Here is a 19,080-nt window from a genome sequence, read left to right as displayed (position 1 = left end):
AACAAATCTCAAACAAACAAAAAACAGAATAAATAAATGAATAAATTTTCAGTTATAGAAAAATAAAAGATACATTTATTTTACAATATTATCATATGTGAAGGAGAGAAAATTCGTCATCGGAACTCGTTGAGACTTCATATAGAAGAAATATCACGTAAAAAGCATAGACTAGAGGTTACCGGACGGTTAAAAATAGAGTGGGCTACGCAAAAATTTAAAAACAAAAGCAAAAGATAAGTAAGAAAGGAAGCGGGTGGCACCGCTGCATTAAATTTGAGTTTGAACTTGTTAAGGAATTTTGAGTTTAGACTTGAAATTCCAGAGAGGATTTTAAACTTATTTAGGTATAGAAAATGGGGAATCTAATAAGGATCAACGTCCATACGAGCTAAGGAGCTTAGGAATGGGCAGGCGAATATGATGTGATTTAAATAACAATAATAGTAGCCACATCGACCCCTGGTGTCGGGGAAAATATGTCTTCGATGTATATGAGCGGATAAGGAGTTGTGGCCCGTTCTAAAGTGACTGATCATAGTGATGTTTGACCTGCCATCATCCAATTTAAGGAACCATGCTTCGATTGCTGTAATCAGCTGTAGCGTGCCATAAAATCATATCGTTATATCTCTAAGATAGGGTGCTTCCGCAATTTTGCTTTACTTCCTTGCTTTACTCTCACAAGCCATGTGACAAGCTGACAAGCGCGTTATGCTTACTATTCTGTACCACTTCGCGTTATGTCTAATACCTACATAACGCATTTTGTGCGCCATAAAAGGTTGATCATATCGTACTTAGATAGGGCGCTCGCGCTCACATGTTTTTAAACATAACTGAATATTCTAGCATCATATTTATTAACCGCTTGTGTACTAGAGGCGAAAAAGTGCGCACAGCGGCTTTTGAAAGCTGCATAAGTGCATACATTCAACACAATTTCAAAGCAAAATTCTATATACACTTATTAGATAAGCAACTCATGGTTCTATTTTTTTATTTATTGTAAAGGACATTAGTAAAATTATTTAGAATTAATTTAGTAGAAATGTTTATTAAGATATTTGAATATTTGAGATCCATAAAAGACGAACAACTTTCAAATTTAAACTTGGCCTCTATCTCTAACCAATAATGAAAAAGTGTTAAAAGACCAAGTTAAGGCAGGTCAATCTCATTTTGTTAACTTGGTACATCTTCCTTTGCTTAGCAACTTTTATTTAAAGCTTTTACTTGTAAATTATTATTTTTTTACACTGAGTTACAGCTCAGTTTTAAGTAAGATAGGAAATCTTAGGTATATTTCCATTACAACTGAAAAGAAAACTGGAAATCGAATTACAACAACTTGAAAGCAAATAATACTACATGATCTGTTTTTTGTTTTATTAAATCTTTGTTTGTGATTGTTATTTTCATTTTGATTGTTAATAAATCTATAATAACGAGCCTATAAAGAAAATAAAAATGCTAAGTGGTAAAAACATAAGACTTAGACAATTAGATTTAGCACTTGATGGGTCTGCAGTCGTTGGCGTTGCTTCACCAGGAGTAGATTCAGCTGGATTATCTGTTGAAGTCGTGGGAATAATCACAGTTTTAGTGAACCAATCTTTTAATTCTTCATTATGATTTTCATGCCACTTTAAGTTATTTTCTGCAATTTTTATTGCATTATCCATCAGAAATTCACGATATTCCAAGTTGCCAATTGCGTCCTTAAACTGAAATTAGATTTTAAATATTTATATCATTCTCTGAATAAAAGAAGTTTGAATTTTAAAGGTATGTGTTATAGAGACTCTAAATACTAAATAATAAAAAATTTTGTACGTAAACTCTAAGGGATTGAAAGAATTTTTAATTTAGCGGCAAAAAGAACGCGTAAATTAATGAATACCAGATGTTGTGTCGTAATAAGAAGATAATTTAAAAAAGTATATGAGATGACTTTGTATTTTCGATGGACACGTAGTACCCTTCGAAATACCATTAAATGACAAACATCACGAAATAAATTAAAGTGATTTGGCTGTTTGAGCAAGTAAGGTGAATGTTTTTTATGCGGTAAATAATAGTTCAAATCACTTGAACACAATAAACACATTTTTGGGGTCTCTTGCACAATCGGTGATTGAGCTTCAAAAAAATTTTCATCATGAAGAAAATTTATCACAGATTCTGTTTATGCAAAAAAACTTTACGTTACGGCACTTTTCCAAAAGAAAACATAAAAAAAACTTTGATTTTTGACGCTTTTACGATATTTTTAGATCAATTTTTTACATTTACGTCATACAAATTGATTAGTTTACGATATTTTTAAAGAATTTTCTTACATTTACGTCATACAAATCGCCTTGTTGACTAGTTGACTAGTCACATGACAGCCGAACTACTTTAAGAACGTTTTAGAGTAATTAAATGCAATTTTTCCGATTTTCATGCACCGTTAGTTCTATTTAATCACTCTCACAGTCATTATTATGTAATAATAAAATAAACAAAAAATATTTAATGCTTGTACACTCACAAATATACAAATCTTATATATCATTACTCTATCAAGTTTTTTTCTGCTCTATCTTTATCTTCCTTATTCCTTTATCTAATTCCATGATTCACCCCTCATTTTCAAGCTTATTAATGTGTAGGTTTGACGAAGAATCTACTCACGGTCTCAAAATGTACCGCTTAGGAAAAAACGCGCTAGACAAATAATTTGAATGAAAAAATATCATCATAAATTTAAAAAAATTTAAATAATTGTTTGGCAAACATGTTAGTTTTTACAGAAGCTCTCCTAATAATCTAGACGTATAATTATTATTTTTAATACATGTTCTCCTAATATTAATTTAAGCACTTTTTACCTTTCTTTATCTTTTAGTTTAGTTTATCAGAAATTCAAATATTAAAATTAGGTACTAACCCTTTGAACTTGTTCCGGTTTTATCAAATGCTCAGCGAATTTTTCCATTATTGTCACTAAACTTGTATCATGGAAGGTTCTAAAAATATTAGGATTCAATTAATACCTTGTATATATAAATTCAATGTAAGAAAAAACTGATATTGATATTATTGAATATATTCTGAGATAGGCTTGGTTATTTTAGCATCAACACAAAACTTTGGAACACGTCCAACTCTGAAGTCGAGAAAACGACTTCATACTAAATTGTTTAACACGTTTATATTATGTTCGCCTCTATGTATGTATGTATGTATGTACCTCTGTGTCACAAAAAATGCATCGGATTACATATAATACGATATGTAATCCGTGCATTTTTTGTGACACTGAGATATGTTTGTATGTTTGTTTGTAACTCTCTAATATCATACACATGCATATAACATCATCAGTTATATACATTTATTATACTACCGATAACCACACTATACATATATACTTAGAATAAGCAACAAGCGTGTTTTTTACTTTTTTAAACTATATACCTATCTATTTTAAATAATGTTCTTGCAGGAAAAATTTCAAAACGGTCAAGTTGTATGAGATAATTTTTATTCAGGATCAGGTTTGTCTCCAAAACTTCTAGATCTAGGTAAATTGACAGATCAATTTCGGAGGGTAAGGGAATTTGATTGGATTGAATCCACCAGTTCTTTAAGCACTAGTTTCTGTTATGGTTTTAATAAGGCTGTTGGTTCACTACTTACTCTCGAATTTTATCAATATTTTGTTCAAGGAAGTCGAGTGCAACGCTAACACCTATTGGTAAATTTGTTACAATGCCTTCAAATCCTGCTGTAAGATCACTTTCCTCTATTTTAGGTTCTAATAACATGGACAAGTAACTGAAAATAAAAATACAATGTTAAATGAAACATGCTTGCAATCACCAATAACTTTTGTGTTTCTTTTTTAAGTAAGTTAAAAATTACATAGGCTCTAGGGATTTCCGGTGGTTTGCTATTTTTTTCACTTCTTCTTATATGAAATAAACTTTTGTGTAGATACTAGATTAGATCCTAGCTCGAAAAATAGGTTGGAACTCTCAAATATAAATTCATTAGTGTTGAAATTCAGAGAAGTTTTAAATAAAATTTACCACATATACTTGACAAATTCAAACAGTAAGTTATATGGTAATTAAGTCACAATTGACGAAGTTATTCAATTTGTTTATATTGTAGAAATATGCATTTTTTTTATTCGGTTGTTAAACAAATTAATTCTTATTTTTCAGTCTGGTTTCAATTCCATTTCATAGTTTCACTCTTCGACAAGAGAAAGTACTTTGTAAAATTGAAATCGAAGGCCTATTTTCATAAACAATTCCGCTTTGATGCCACTTATTGAGAATATCAAGGCGCATAATTTCTGAGATTGTTTACTCTATCAATTAATTATTGCTTAAGTAATTAACTGGTTTTGATTCAACAGCCACCTTTTTGTAGGTTTTTAAGAATATAAAAATTTTGCATTTAACTTTTTGCGATATAAACGATAGATCAGCCGCTGTATTAGTTTTTCGGCCGGATCCGCTGCGAATCCGTCATTTTGTTTATGCAACTTTTATTTGGATGCACTACCTCGGATATCAATATTTTACCTATACTTGACCTGATACAAGTACTTTTAATCAACTAGGATTTAACTGGCTAACTCAATATCTTATTTCTTCATTTGATTGGCCTAAAGGGCGAGACAGACTATTAGGCAAGAGTCTATATTCATCAAATTCTCGGCCTTTTATCGAATACGATTTAGAATTAAGTTAAATAACTAATCCTTATGCAATTTTTCCGATAATTTCAGTTATGTATTGACATGCATTTCGGGTTAGGCTAGAAATATATTTTTGGATCGATTCTAGCAATGGCGTGAGTAGCGTCTCCGGCTGAGACTCCCGATCCGCTTTTTGGGGTGAGGGGCTCGCCTTAACACGCGCACAAGCTAGCTCACTCATTTGTCGAAACTATTTTTGCAAATTTCTTTTTTTTTTTTTTTTTTTTAATGTTGTTGTACTTTTGAATTTCGAAATTATGTGATAACAGTAATATATACTTCTCTAATATTTTTGGATCCGATGAGCAGCCCAAACCAAATGCAACATTATTTCGTTCAATTTCATTCGAATTATCTAAATATTTCTTCTCATATAATTTTTGCCATACTGTTTCGTTTCCGTTTTTAATACCATTACAATAAATAACACCTTGTAAATCAATTGGAATATCTTCAGCTTCTTTATTTTGTGATATGTTATTAATCAAGATATTTTCTGAATGTTCAATACAATCTTTGTTGTCCACATTACATAAGTTTAGTAAGATTTTTGTTCGTCCTAAATTTATGAGATGATCATCCGTTTCTTCAAAATTTTTTATTAATTTTTTATACATTGCCTCTGATATAGTTTGTATATGAACCTGAAAATAAATAATATGTTAGATACTTCCCTGCACTGTTTTCCGTACGATAAACTGCTAATTTCCTCATTGCGTGCGACAAATTTACTTGTTTCACTCAAATTACGTTTAGCGAATGAAAAGAAAGTTTGTCCGTAATCATTAGTTACTAGCTATCTTGCCAACTAACGCAAAAATTGTGCTTGAAACTCGTATAAATTACACACTCGAGCGATAAAAGCATTCACTTAGTTCTTAGTTCTAAGTACTCGTTCTTGTATAGGTAATTGAAATTGACGAACTTGTTGCAGCAATATTTATTAATATAAAATTCAAAATATCTTTAAAATTATAAATAAAATATATCGATATTTCTAGAAATTTTAATATACGATAAAATGTTGTACCTATGAATCCAAAATGTCTTTAATCATTGAAGGCTGATTATCAATAATGTGGTTTGCAAAGTGAAAAAAATACTTATCAAAAAGTAATGCAACTAAAAAATTTTATTTTTTGGGAATTTTTCCAATTTTGCGAGGAGTTGCAATGAAAAAATTGAAATTTTTCGACTTTTCCCGTAAGTTTCAAGCAAGTTAGCGTCGATTGCATCTTTCTAGCATGTCTAGAAGTCCCTTAGAATTGGTATTTATCAGTGAGTCAGCTTCACTTGGGGCTTTATATTATGATGATAATGAAATGACCGATATATTTTTTAAGATATTTGAATTCGTGTAAATTTATTTATCTTATCTTTTACCTTATAATACGTGTCATAATCTGATTGCATTGCATTGATATGGACCCTTTGCAATGCTGAGACAGCTGCAGTCCACGGTATGAGATCGGTTTCCAATTCTAAATATTTTGTTAAACTTAACGCTACATCAAAACCCAATTCACCAGCCTCAGCTAAATGTAATGAATCGTCAATTAACTGTGCTCTTGTTGCCGGTTGAATTTTGTCATATTCTGGACTATTTAAAAACTCGGTGATTGATTGCCAATTTACCAAATCGTAGTTGACACGATAGTATCCTAAATAAATCAAATTATTCGATAATATTATTAAAAAGAGTTGAAATTTTTATTTAATTCTTAAATTGAACAAAGTGTGTGTTTTAGATTCGTATTTTTTATTTGAAAGAGTCATACCTTTTTTCATTTTAAGTATCCCTTTTTTTTTAATTTTTAGAAGGAAATAATATCTGGAATATAATAATTGGACATAACTTTTGGTAATTTAATTCTCGTCTTAATCTTAATCTTTAAATTGTGGCCAATGATTAAAAAAATACCTTACTAATTTCGAATAAATCAGAATAATCGATTAGTAGCAATTGTTATGTAAAAAAATGTATGTTATATCTAAATTGGATTCAAAAAATTCCCTACCACTATGGGCATAGACTATTATAATCAAAAGGTAATATAAAAATCTCGAACTTTCAACTTTGGTAATGGTATTTATCCTATTAATATTATAATCGTGAAAGTTTGTGAGGATGTCTGAATATTTTTTACTCTTTCACACAAAAACTACTGAACGAATTTGGAACACAGATAGAATTTTGGCCAAATAAATATTTTTACAAGTTTAGTATGTTTTACACTATAATTGTAATTCTAGGTATAATTAAGTACCTACCTGTTTGTTCTGGATTAAGTATATACCAATTCTTTGGATCAACTGCTTTATCGTCTTCATTCCTTGAACTTGTACTAATTGACATTTCCTTTTCATGCATAAAATGTGTTGGTGATAGATTTGTAAAATCTAGATTTGATTTGGTCACAATACGGATTGGAATTGACCATAATTTCTCTTTGACATCTTCTTGTAAAAATAAAAACGGTTTCTAAAAGCATTATTACTACAATTGTATGTATTTTATAAGTGATCAAATAAGTGTTATAAAAAAGTGATCAAATAAGTATTATACATCGAGCTGAAATTTTTACAGCGTACTCAGGACGTAAAAAGTGATTTCAAGTTCGTAAATGAGCATCATAGATCAATTGGGTCTTGGGTGCGTAGGACCTATCTTGTAAACGGTTAGAGATAGAACAAAAGTTTAAAAATGTTCCTTATCAGAAATTAAACAACTCTTGTTTGAAACATTTTTTCGTAAACATCACTGTTTACCCGTGAGGGCGCCAATTAGGCGGAAATTTTATAATATGTACTATGCTTGATTATCAGTTATGTATGTGTCACATGTTTGTATGTGTAATGTGATAAAGAAATCAACACTGACTATGCATGGAATTCAACAATTAACTCAGTCAATTGTTTGTTTTCACTTGTTTTTAATTGTATTTTTTAAATAGAATTTCTTAATATACAATTTTATTTCGTGTATCGTGATATTTATTTCAATAACTGTATTTTATGGTTGTTTCAGGCCGTTTTGCATTTATTTCAAATTAAAATTTTATAAATCTAATTTGATCATCTTATGTACTTGCTTATTAATCATCAAGTAGAAGAAACAATAGGTAACAACTTACTTGTTTTAATTCATATTGATTTTCAGAATATCTTCTAACAATACTGACTACAGGAAATCCAGTGTTTTTAATCCATGTACTACCAATTTTAGCTATATCAACATTTTCTGGAGATACAGTTTGTAAATATTTCCATAATTTTTCGTTATTTGTTACATCTTCGCTTCTGTAAATTTGCAAAACAACCTTTTTAAGAGATAAATATTGTTAAGATTGGAGTAATACGAAAAGCAGAAACTTTGTTTTTACACGACTGACCAACGAAAAAAAGAAGTTTAATATGTTTTGGGTTCAGGTATATGGATGTCACTGTCTTTTTGCGACCATAACTGTTAAATGACTGAACAGATTCGGAAGAATGACATCTCGTTGGAATCCTTAGACTATTGTAAATTTTTTGAAAAAAATTCATTATATTAAAAAGTGTTCCACAGAAAGATACTCCGACTGAAATTGTAATTTTTTTACCGTTTTATAGTATGCGAGTAAATGAGCGACCATTCGATTTGTATATACAGTTGTGTTATTTAAGTTTTGTTTATTTTTATTTTTATTTATATCACAAATTTTGACGATTTGACGACATTTTCACATATAGTGAGAATGGTTTAAATATTTAAACAATCCGCGAATGGGCAAAATTATGCTTGTCTAGAAATATTAGGGTTTCTGGTTTCTCGACATTTTTCATTTCTTGAGGCACGAGAATTCTCGACCTGAATTTTTCGAGTTTATCGAGTATCTCGATTTTGAAATTTATAATTAAACTTTTTTTTAGATGAGCTCAATTTAATCAAATGGTAAATTTTTAGTTACCATAAATTGCCCTTATTAATTAACAAATCAACAATAAACAATAAATTAACAAACTGTACTCGGCTGGGTTTTTTTTTTTAAAAGCAAGGAATAGAGAGAGTACTATTTAAAATTTTTAGTTCCCTATCAATTACCAAATGTACAACAGTCGTTAGTTAAATAAACAAATACTTAATTAGTAAAATTAAATAAACAAAATTACTAGCACATAGATATTTAGATAACTATAAAAGCTTGATTATCTAAACAAAATTTTGCTGCCAACTTAAACTAAAAAAGCCTTTCCTTTATATTTATAAACTGTTATGCTAATAAAATCATATTCTTTCGTTTAAACAAATGATAATTGACTTTTTTTAATTTGAGCATAGTAGGCCAACCAAAATTCTACCAGTAACCCGTAAAATAATAAACAAAGAAATCAAATTTTAATTCAAAGCTTTTCCTTATATAATTGGCTTTCAAAAATACAAGAGCATTAACATCATCATCTGAATAAGGGTTTCTTATTTTAATGACAATGTTTCTCGACAACTAGGAAATAGACTAATTCTCCGTCGATGTTGGCTCAATAGTCACTACAGCTTTGTAAATTTTTTCAAGAGTAGGCGATTCTTCAAATCACTGAAATTCTTTTTTTATTAAATTTCTAGTAATGTGAGTGGGACTGGTTTTGTCTGTATAGTTTTAGCTGTCTGAATGGTCTTTTTAGTTTAAGTTCAAATAATTCATTGTCATGTTTGAAGTCCTCTTCATAATCTTGGTTTGCGATATCGGAAACTTCGGAATTGATTTCTCGAGTTCTCGAGTCATTGAATTCTTTTTTCCGCCTCGACTAAAGATAAATTTATCGAAAATTCTCGAGCAGAAACCCTTAGAAATATCTTGACGTTAGTCGTACTATTTTCTCGCCAAGCACGGATTTTTATAATGGGTTCGAACACTGCGTCGTGTTTGTTAACCACAAAAAAATTAATTATGAAAATTTCAACTTTTCCTAGCAGCTATATTTGAATGAAATATAATTTAAATTTAATTAATTAATAAAAGAACAAAAATTTCAAATACTCACAATTCTTTCAGATATGTATGCAATCCTTTCTTAAAATTTTCTTCACCTATGATATAACTAATCATACGTAATATTGAACCACCTTTAAATAAAAATTATTGAAAATTTCAATATCTATGTTCAATGAACGAGCGAGAGCGATAGACACCCATCAATTTTTGCAAATGTCTAATTTTTTTTTAAAATCTAGGTTTCTTTTCTTGTAAAAAATACAGAACAGGAGTTTTCCGGTTTCGGAACGATCCAAGTGAACTTCTGCACGCGATTTTATCTCAACATTGTTTTCTTTGGTGAAGTTTTCTTGAATATCTCTGCTTCTATTGATCGGATTGAGACGAATAAAAAAACCGCTGTAACATCATATTTTCAACTTTCTCTGATACCTTTTCGAAAAATGAAGAAATTCAGTTGAAATTCTGAAAAAGACGAAAGCCTGATACATAACCTCAATTTTGAGAAAAACAAATTTTTCTGAAAAATTTCAACAGCTCGTACAATTCAAGCAAGTCATCGGTTTTTTTTTGCAATGTTTCGGCTCATAATCAGGTTTTGAAAAAAAAAATCGTTAGCTCTATCCGAAAGTACATAAAAAAACTGCAATTAAAAAAGAAATAAAAGTCCGATGATTTTCCTGAATTGTACGAGCTGTCGAAATTTTTCCGAAAAATTCGTTTTTCTCAAAATTGAGTATATGTACCAGGCTAATTTACCACCCTTTTTTATGATAATCTTTTTTAGAATTTCAACTAAATTCCTTCATTTTTCGAAAAGTTATCAGAGAAAGTTGAAAAAATGATGTTACAGCAGTTTTCTTGAGAATTTGAAGATATTTTATTATGTCCAGGATTCGATAGCAAGCAATGTCGATTCAGAATTCAGAAATTTTTCATAAACTATTATTTTTTTTATTGGTCTCAATCCGATCAATAGAAGCAGAGATATCCAAGAAAACGTCACTGCGGATCGTTCCGGAACCGGAAATCTCCCTACCCGTATTTTTTACAACAAAAAAAAACCTAATAAAAAAATTCGATATTTGCAAAAATTTATCGAATTCTTAATCAAAATCCGGCAGATTTATGTAACTAGGTACCATAAGAAACCGAAAAAGATTAATCATACAATTTTACCTTTTTGATATACAATTAAATCAGCGGACCAAAAGTCAGGATTGTCAACGTGAAGATCAATAGGGTGTGTCTTATCTGTTACATCATATAACATAATCTTTTGTTGGACATTAACCACAAACTGGTCCATCATTCTCCATTCTGGAAAAATCTAAAGGCATGAAGGAAGTAATGAAAAATGTATAAATGATATTGACTTAACTTATGACGTTCATACGGGAAAAATTAATTTCGCTTTATAGTAAGAAATTACTGAATCGATTTAACTTTCCTTTGAAAAAATCTCATTATATAGGGTGCCCGTGACTCGATGGACATAGTTTAAGAGATTATTTAGACAGTTTTTGGTCGAAAATGCCTTGTATACTATTGTACAAATACCAAATCCCAATAGTTAAGAATTTATGTGCATTATATGTCCCCAAAGTTAATAGTAAAAAAGAATAAACTTAATAGTAAGTTAATCTGGTAGTCCATGTAATTGTCTTATCTGTTGTTATGTTGACATTTGAATGATTATGTTCGTGTTTTTTATTTTTAAGTTTTAATCTTATGTACGTTTACTAATAACGATTATACGGATATTCACTTTATTTACGAATATTGTGGCGGAAATGAAAGGGCGTCAGTACGAGAATATCCGATGCGGTTTACTGATCGAAGAATTTCTAATAAACAAGTGTTCTTAAATGTACATCGTCATTTGGTAGAAAAAGATAATTTTTCTAAAGCTAATGCAGAACATCCCATAGCAAGAACTTTCTGACGAAGGAGCTGTTCTTAATATGATCGAAAATAGTCCCTTTAGTAGGGTTAGAAGAAAAATTTTTAATCGATAAAACATTAAACTGCTTTACTCAATAATGTCTTTGAATAGTGCCTATAACTCCTTAACTATTGGGTTTAAGACAAACGCTTTTAAGCTATGGCCACCGAGTCACGGGACACCTTGTATTTTAGTGAGTATCCCGCAAACGTAAGTGTTTTTCAAATGTATAAATTTCAAATCTTGTAAATTTTTTACCGTCAATATTTTAATTTCATGACATTCGTAACGCACGCTTTGGCATAATAAAATGATATGGTAAATAATTACCTTATTAACAATAAAATATTCCATGTATGTAGCAAAACCCTCACTTAACCAAATGAAATCCCACCATTCTGGTGTTACCAAATTTCCAAACCATTGATGTGAAATTTCGTGTGATATTACACGGGCCACATCCTGTTTTGATACAACTGTATTTTTCTCTGGATTGTATATTAATTTAGAGGTTCTAAAAATATTCGTTTTTGTCATATGTATTACTGTATAGCCATTAAATTAAGGCATTTCGGAAATGGAAACGGAGATTTAGAGGTAATGTGACGTAGGTAATTGTGAGGTAGTGTAAATACAATGACTTACGATGCCTCACTAAAAAATTTACGGCGACTTACTAATAGACGGTCACGTTGGTCTCATTGTATTACCATGCGTTGTAAAATATGTTATTGTATTTACTTCCATTAATAGATCACACTAATTTCCATTCTATATAGGCCACGTCACTGACTCAATTTGCAAAGGGACTTATTTCAACAAAATAATTTTTTTACTGTCAGAAAATTGAATGGGGCAGTTTATTAGACCTATTTAATAGGCCAGAATTTAGACTGCAGACCTAAATTCGACTAGTAGAAACGGAAATATCGACCATTTAGCGTTTGACCGTCTCAATTGTTTATTATTGGTGGTTTTCTGTCGTCGAATTCATCAAAATAAAAAAATTAAATTAATAGTTCCCGTCCTATACTTACTTGTATGCAATCAATCCCCAATTTTCCATTGCACCCGCAGCAAATTCAGGCACGGCTAAATGATCTAATTTGGGTAATTTATATTCAATATTTGTATATTTTTCCATAAAATCTAAACTTTTCTGTGCGTGATCTAAACTAAATTTTGTATACTTTTGTAAAAATTCTGGTACGTAAATTGTTTGGCGCACACCATTTTTTGGAGTTATATTGTAATTAATTAATGCAAATGCAATTAAAAATGTTGATAGTTTAACGTTAGTGGTATCAAATATTGTAATTTTTCGATCACTATAAAATAATTTGTTCTGTTATAAAATTATTAGTTACCTATTGAATTGTGGTTAGATGTTGGCACATTAAAAAAAAGCCTGAAAACTAGAAAACTTTTCCTGGTTTTCAAAAATAGATAGGCATGGCTCCCAGGGGTTTATTTCGTAGACAATGCGGATTCTAATAGCACAAGCGAAACGTAGATTGAACTAACATTAAATTTAGTATTCATAATTTTTGATAAAATCAAAAATTATGAAATGGTAGAATGTTGGAAAATCTTTCTTATCGGATGCCTAAGTCATACAAAGAACAGACCGTTAAAGATTCAGGTCTCTGCGATCAGTGGTTTAGTCCGTGCGTTGATCCGTCAGTCGGTCAATCATTCAGGACAAAGCATTTAATTTGTAGAGATCGGAACCTTTCGCTGGCAGGAAATAATCTGAGGAGGGGGAATAATCTTCCGACTGATTTATCATCGTCTAGCCTTAATCGCTAATGGTAGAAATTTGAAATTTCGGGATTATATTAATTTATACTGCAGGTGTCATTTAAGAAAGGTCTTGCCTATAATGTGCTTAATAAAGCCAAATTTGAACATTTTGTAGAGGATCTTTCAGGCTGCATTCTTCATAAAAGGGGAATGGTCTTCCATTAGTAATGTGGAGGGGGCATTTTCGGGTGAGAGGTGTTATGTTTTTATACATGAATATAATATAATTTTGGATGTTTCTACATCAGGCATAATTTTATGTGCGAACATTTAACCACAAATGTAAATTGAAAATTACCTATCTTCATCAGCTTGCCGAGTTTCAATAAATGGCATATTTGATAAAGCCACATAATTTTTGTGATGATTCATTGTCAATTTAAATGTTGCTTTAATACCAGGCTCGTCGAAGCATGGAAATGCTTTTCGAGCAGCATTTGCTGAAAACTGGGTAGCTGTAACATAACTTTTAAAAGAAAATATAACGTATTTTTTAATTAAACAATTTATCATTAATAGCGGACAATTATGCATGATTAGCAGACCCATATTTGAAAGTACGTAATTGACTGAGGTAAATGTTGAAATATCTAGTATAAACAGTGTATTTCAACATTTGAGTAACATTTCAGTAATACCTTGCATTTTTAACACCCGAACCAAAAAAAGGGGTCTAATAAGTTTGACCGCTATGTGTATGGGTATGTGTCTGTCTATCTGTGTCTTTCTGTCTGTGGTCTCGTAGCGACTGAAACTGTGAAGCGATTTTGATTTTTTTCGGGGCGTTTAATAGGGAATTTAATGGAGAGTGTTATTAGCTATGTTTAAAGTGCGAGTTTAGGGTTCCGTACACTAAAAGTTGTCGGGTTTTTTTTTTAAATTATGTAAATTATAAAAATTGACACTATTTTGATTTTCGGTATTAGGTAAAGATATTTTCTAGAAGTAGTTAATCATCGAGAACGAGATGCGAGTAAAAACAAATTTTATTTGTTTTTTTGAAATCTACACGCTTTGAAACGTTCGGGGTTTGTTACCTACTTTGCTACTTTCTACCTTTTATGGTTTTGAAGAAAATGAAAACTAAAGTTTTGTCCCAAATTACCGCTTTTATACGAGAATGCATGTTATTTACGAAAAAATGTTTCAAACAACAGTTGTTTAATTTTTCATAAGGAACATTTTTTGCATTTCAATTTTTCTTCTTTCTCTTACGGTTCGCGAGCTCAAAATTAATTTTTACGTCAAGAACATATAGGTAATAATTATGTGATATTATTTTTATATTTTTCACAGAACCCGAGGAAAACGCGACCATAGGTTTCAAATATTACCAAATTCAAGAAGGAAAAAATTGGATGGAAATGAAAAATGATCCAAATTCAAGTAGAAAATAACTTTGAACTAAATAAATAGTTCTACTAATTGGAAGTATTATTTGTTACTTTAAATAGTTTTGGTGATACTTGCAATTAAATATTTTTTGGCCAAAAAAGTCAAGATTTTATGGTAGGCTAACGATAAAGATTTAAAGTTTTTGCCTATTGAGCTCCATTCATCAAACTCTATATATCACTAAAAGTTCACGTTGTTTTCAGAAAGGGGGAAGGGAAAACCCAAATTGATTGTACTATAACGGCCTCGAAAATTAGAAATATATATAAAATTAGAAATGGAATTACAGTAGGTACGTGATCCAATTGTATGTCCTTGAAATTTTATTTCCAGCGCGGCCAAATAATTTAAATTAATTTGCTTAATTAAATTATATAATTAATTTAAAAATGAAATTATTAAATTTATTTTTACGTCATATTCTACAGTTTCGTTTTTTTTTTTTTACAGGATATCTGGACAAATTTTTTAGGCATCACTAGCCTCATCAAACAAACTTATGTATACAGCGTGTTCAATTAAATCGGCTCCACGAGAAAACTTGTTTATTATATTTATGAAAAAAGTTGTTACCGATCGAAAGTCCTGCATGTCCTAGAGCGCACTGTAAAATAATATGATATCAATTTTTGGCATCAATTAGAATCAACTGTTCTCAGTGAATATTTTCGATATTGTGAAAAATAAAGGTACTCCTAGGGAAAATTTAAATTTTCCTAAAAACCTTGTATACGGATTCTAGGTCATGCAGGACTTTTTATCGAGAATACATTTTTTAACACGCTTTTAGCATTAGCATAGTATGTAATCTATATTCCACACACTTGTCAAGGGCTTATTACAATACAATAATTTAATAAATTTGTCCGATTATCTTTATCAAAATATTCTGGATTTCCGATTGACTAAAAACCCTTGATGATGGAAGCGCAGATAACGTTCTATAATATTAATAAACAATAGTTAAAAAACTAAAAAACACGCTTTTGTAACAAGCTGAAAATAATTTCTACAAATTCAAAAAGAGGTGAGTGAGGAAAAATACATTTTATCGTAAAAAAGCGAGGGGTACTTTTTAAGATATTTGATAATGACTTTACTTTTACCAATATTTGTAAAAAAACTATTTACAATATATACACTCTAATTCCACGATATAGCGATTTTTTTCTTATACACTCTATTTTTTTAACTCATAGAAATTATTTCTATTTTTTAGATAATTACAAAAGCGCATTTTTAAAATTTTCTAAACTATTATTTATTTCATAAAACAAATATTTAAAATAGGTATATAGTTGATCACACATACAACCCCACTTGTTTAAAGTGCAACTGTTAAAACAAAAAATAAGAAAAAAAAACAAGTTGTGAGTATGGTACTGACTCAATTGGACGCACTGTATACGGTTTGCTCATTCAAGTTACAATATAGTCAATGCAGATATTCATTAATGTATGAATGCTATACATATACTGAACTGAATGGGATAAAGTGTGTCACTTTGTGCTCTTGGCGTCAAGTCACTTTTCGTAGCATACCCACGACTGCACTAAAGTTTTTCTTATGCATTTTTATATAAATTATAAGTAAATTTTCGAAGGCAATTGGCTCTAAATTGTTATAAACATCATTAAATAAGATTTTGTTATTACTAGACCTATTCTTATTTTATGGAAAATTGACATTTTTGAGTAGCCTAGATTTTATGATTATAACTTATGGTTCAATATGGAAAAATTCGTAATAGTGGTCAGGCTAACAATTTTAACATGTCATTTTAGTAGTGAGCAGTCGTATTTCATACGTAAGTTCAAAATAACCTATAATTTAGGATAACTTAAGGAAGAGGTGCTATCTGATCATCCCAAGCAGGGACGTGCTCGTTAAGAGCCATGTCCTTAAATTTACCTTAGGATCAAGAGAACATATGTATCCAATGCCGTTATTTGATCATGCCTGTAAGACTAATTAAGTCTTAAAGTATTACAGGATCGAAATATATGCTGATTTCTTATTTTTTTTTGTATTACAATTTATTTTTGGTAAAATGTACGACTTTGACTTGTTTTAGTAAAAATAATCTTTATACATAAAAATTACGTGTCACGTTGTTTGCCCGCTATGGATTCCTATACTACTGAACCGATTTTAAATTTGATTTGCACGCCGTGTGCAATTTGATCAAATTTGAAAGGTAGGATAGCTGACATCTCAATTTATAGTCGCAATATTATTTTATTGCAAATTATTATATTTTATTGCAAATTATTTGGCTATTATTTGACATTCACAATTATCTGTAAGCTTCAAACGATTCTAACAGATGGGGATATCTGTTGACTGGATTGAGTAAATATTCAATAGATGGCGCTATGTTAAAAATACAAACGTTTCAAATAAGCTAAAATTACTGTTCCTCTACAATGCGTGGCCGGGTCTGCTAGTTTATTATAAAAATCAACATTTAAAAAAATCAAATCTTAACAAATTATTATGCTAGAAAGTTGTTAATATTTATTTTTTCATGTATTGCATGATTTTAAATTTGTTTGAAAAAAAACTACTGCCTCCTTCCCTCTGGACGGTTTGCCCTGTGGATATTATGACTTCTTTTAAATTTTCTTTATTACCTACTTATTACTAAAGTGAAAGATCAATGTCGTTAGCCTGTTTACTATTTACAAATTTCGATATATTAACATATTTCAGATTTAAACATTGTTTTCACTAGCCAAAATTGTTTCTCAAGAAATCAGCTAAATTTATGTGTTTTCGAAACATTAAACTCTAATCTATGTTCTAGTAACTTGAAAATGACTTATTTTAAAGAAAAATAGTAAGCAAAAAATAAAAAAATAATTAAGTATTTCTAATAAATGATGTTTATAAAATCTTATTTAATGATGTTTAGATAAGATTTAAAAAAAAAAAAACATAATTTGTTGTTAATAAAACTTGGCTGACACTAAAAAGAAGTTGGAAATCACTATTAATCGTCCGCTATGTAATTAAAAAAAAAAATTTATTTACTCATCATCTGAATCGGTGTATCGACTGCGATAATATCCTTCCCAAAATTTACTAATAACTCCTTGATATTTAATATTAATAATATAATCATTATTTTCTTTTAATTTTGTATCTGTTAACGTTAAAGTTAAAAATTGATTGATTTGATTATAATCTTTTTTAAATTTTAATTTTGTTCCCTCTACGTTCGTTATTGATATATCATCATCATTATATTTTAATTTTCTTGCATGTAATATAATTTCATTGTTATCTTCTTTGGTATTTGTTATTACAATTTTAATATTTCCATCAAATGTAAAATTACGATTTTCATTATGTTTTTCATTTAAATATGATGTTAATTGTAAATCGTATGATTGTGGTATTATATGTTTAGGTAAACGAAAAGTTGTATTATCAAAGTCTTCGCGATGAATGTAATGTCCATAATTACAGTCAAAGATTGTTAGTAATATAATTAATTTTAATAAATAAAACGAAATCATTTCACGTGTTTTCACCTAAAAAATAATAATTATTGGTAATGTGTATAATAATTTAAAAAAAAACACACCTAACGGATTCATTACAGTGTACCACCAATCGAGTTACAACAGGGGAATTGATAAAGCATCAATATTTCCATTTAAATAATATTTCGACTTTAAAAAAACTCGTGAGCAGCAAAGCTACATCACTGAGGTTATATTTTACCTCTCATCAGATTTTTATTAATAACTAAATGCTATTTATTGATATGGGCTTTTTGCCTTGTCAAGTTTTTGAGCACATATAATATTTACATATAACGACCGGAAGTGGATCGTGAAGTCAATTTTCAGATAAAATTTCAACCTTCCAGCTTAATTTAGGGTAGTTTTGTAGGTGTGCAAAATCTTCGCAAAAATCCTTAATTTTCTAACATAATATGAGGTGAGGGGTCTGGCACTCTAGCTGGATTTTGAGTAGCTTTAAAGGCGAGCAAATCTTTTCTTTATAAAGAATTCAAATCAAACGAACCGACACTTTAATAATAATGTTAAATAATTGTTTAAATAATACTGTTCTACCTAGTGAAAAATCCCATTTATCAAATTTTATCTCATTTGAATATTATAGTGCATTGATATATGTCGGAAAATTAGGGAGTCTCGAGAAAACTTTGCATACCTACAAAACTCTATATAGT

General features: G+C 29.7%; 1 protein-coding gene across 1 annotated transcript; it reads right to left on the bottom strand.

Annotated features, from left to right (window-relative positions):
• Positions 1-1,385: 1,385 nt before the first annotated feature.
• Positions 1,386-18,397, bottom strand: LOC123304927 (aminopeptidase N-like). The gene is made up of 13 exons (XM_044886481.1): positions 17,910-18,397; positions 13,779-13,946; positions 12,715-13,005; positions 12,008-12,191; positions 10,912-11,062; positions 9,782-9,863; positions 7,894-8,059; positions 7,031-7,241; positions 6,143-6,420; positions 5,039-5,403; positions 3,688-3,825; positions 2,936-3,014; positions 1,386-1,727 (listed from the first exon to the last, which is right to left on the bottom strand). Exons 1-13 carry the CDS (start codon positions 18,395-18,397, stop codon positions 1,440-1,442), a joined length of 2,889 nt encoding a protein of 962 aa, XP_044742416.1. The 3' UTR covers positions 1,386-1,439.
• Between the last annotated feature and the right edge of the window lie 683 nt (positions 18,398-19,080).

Source organism: Chrysoperla carnea, chromosome 1 (assembly GCF_905475395.1).
Source record: "Chrysoperla carnea chromosome 1, inChrCarn1.1, whole genome shotgun sequence".
In the NCBI taxonomy this organism is placed as follows: domain Eukaryota; kingdom Metazoa; phylum Arthropoda; class Insecta; order Neuroptera; family Chrysopidae; genus Chrysoperla; species Chrysoperla carnea.
The sequence above is the reverse complement of the archived record's forward strand: the minus strand, read 5'-3'. Positions and strand labels throughout refer to the sequence as shown.

Coding starts and splice junctions, on each gene's coding strand:
- LOC123304927 (XM_044886481.1), bottom strand. CDS start 18,397: ATGATTTCGTTTTATTTATTAAAATTAATTATATTACTAACAATCTTT. Junction 13,947..17,909: donor TACACCGATTCAGATGATGA/GTAAATAAATTT, acceptor TTCTTTTAAAAG/TTATGTTACAGCTACCCAGT. Junction 11,063..12,007: donor AATATTTTATTGTTAATAAG/GTAATTATTTAC, acceptor TCATGCCTTTAG/ATTTTTCCAGAATGGAGAAT.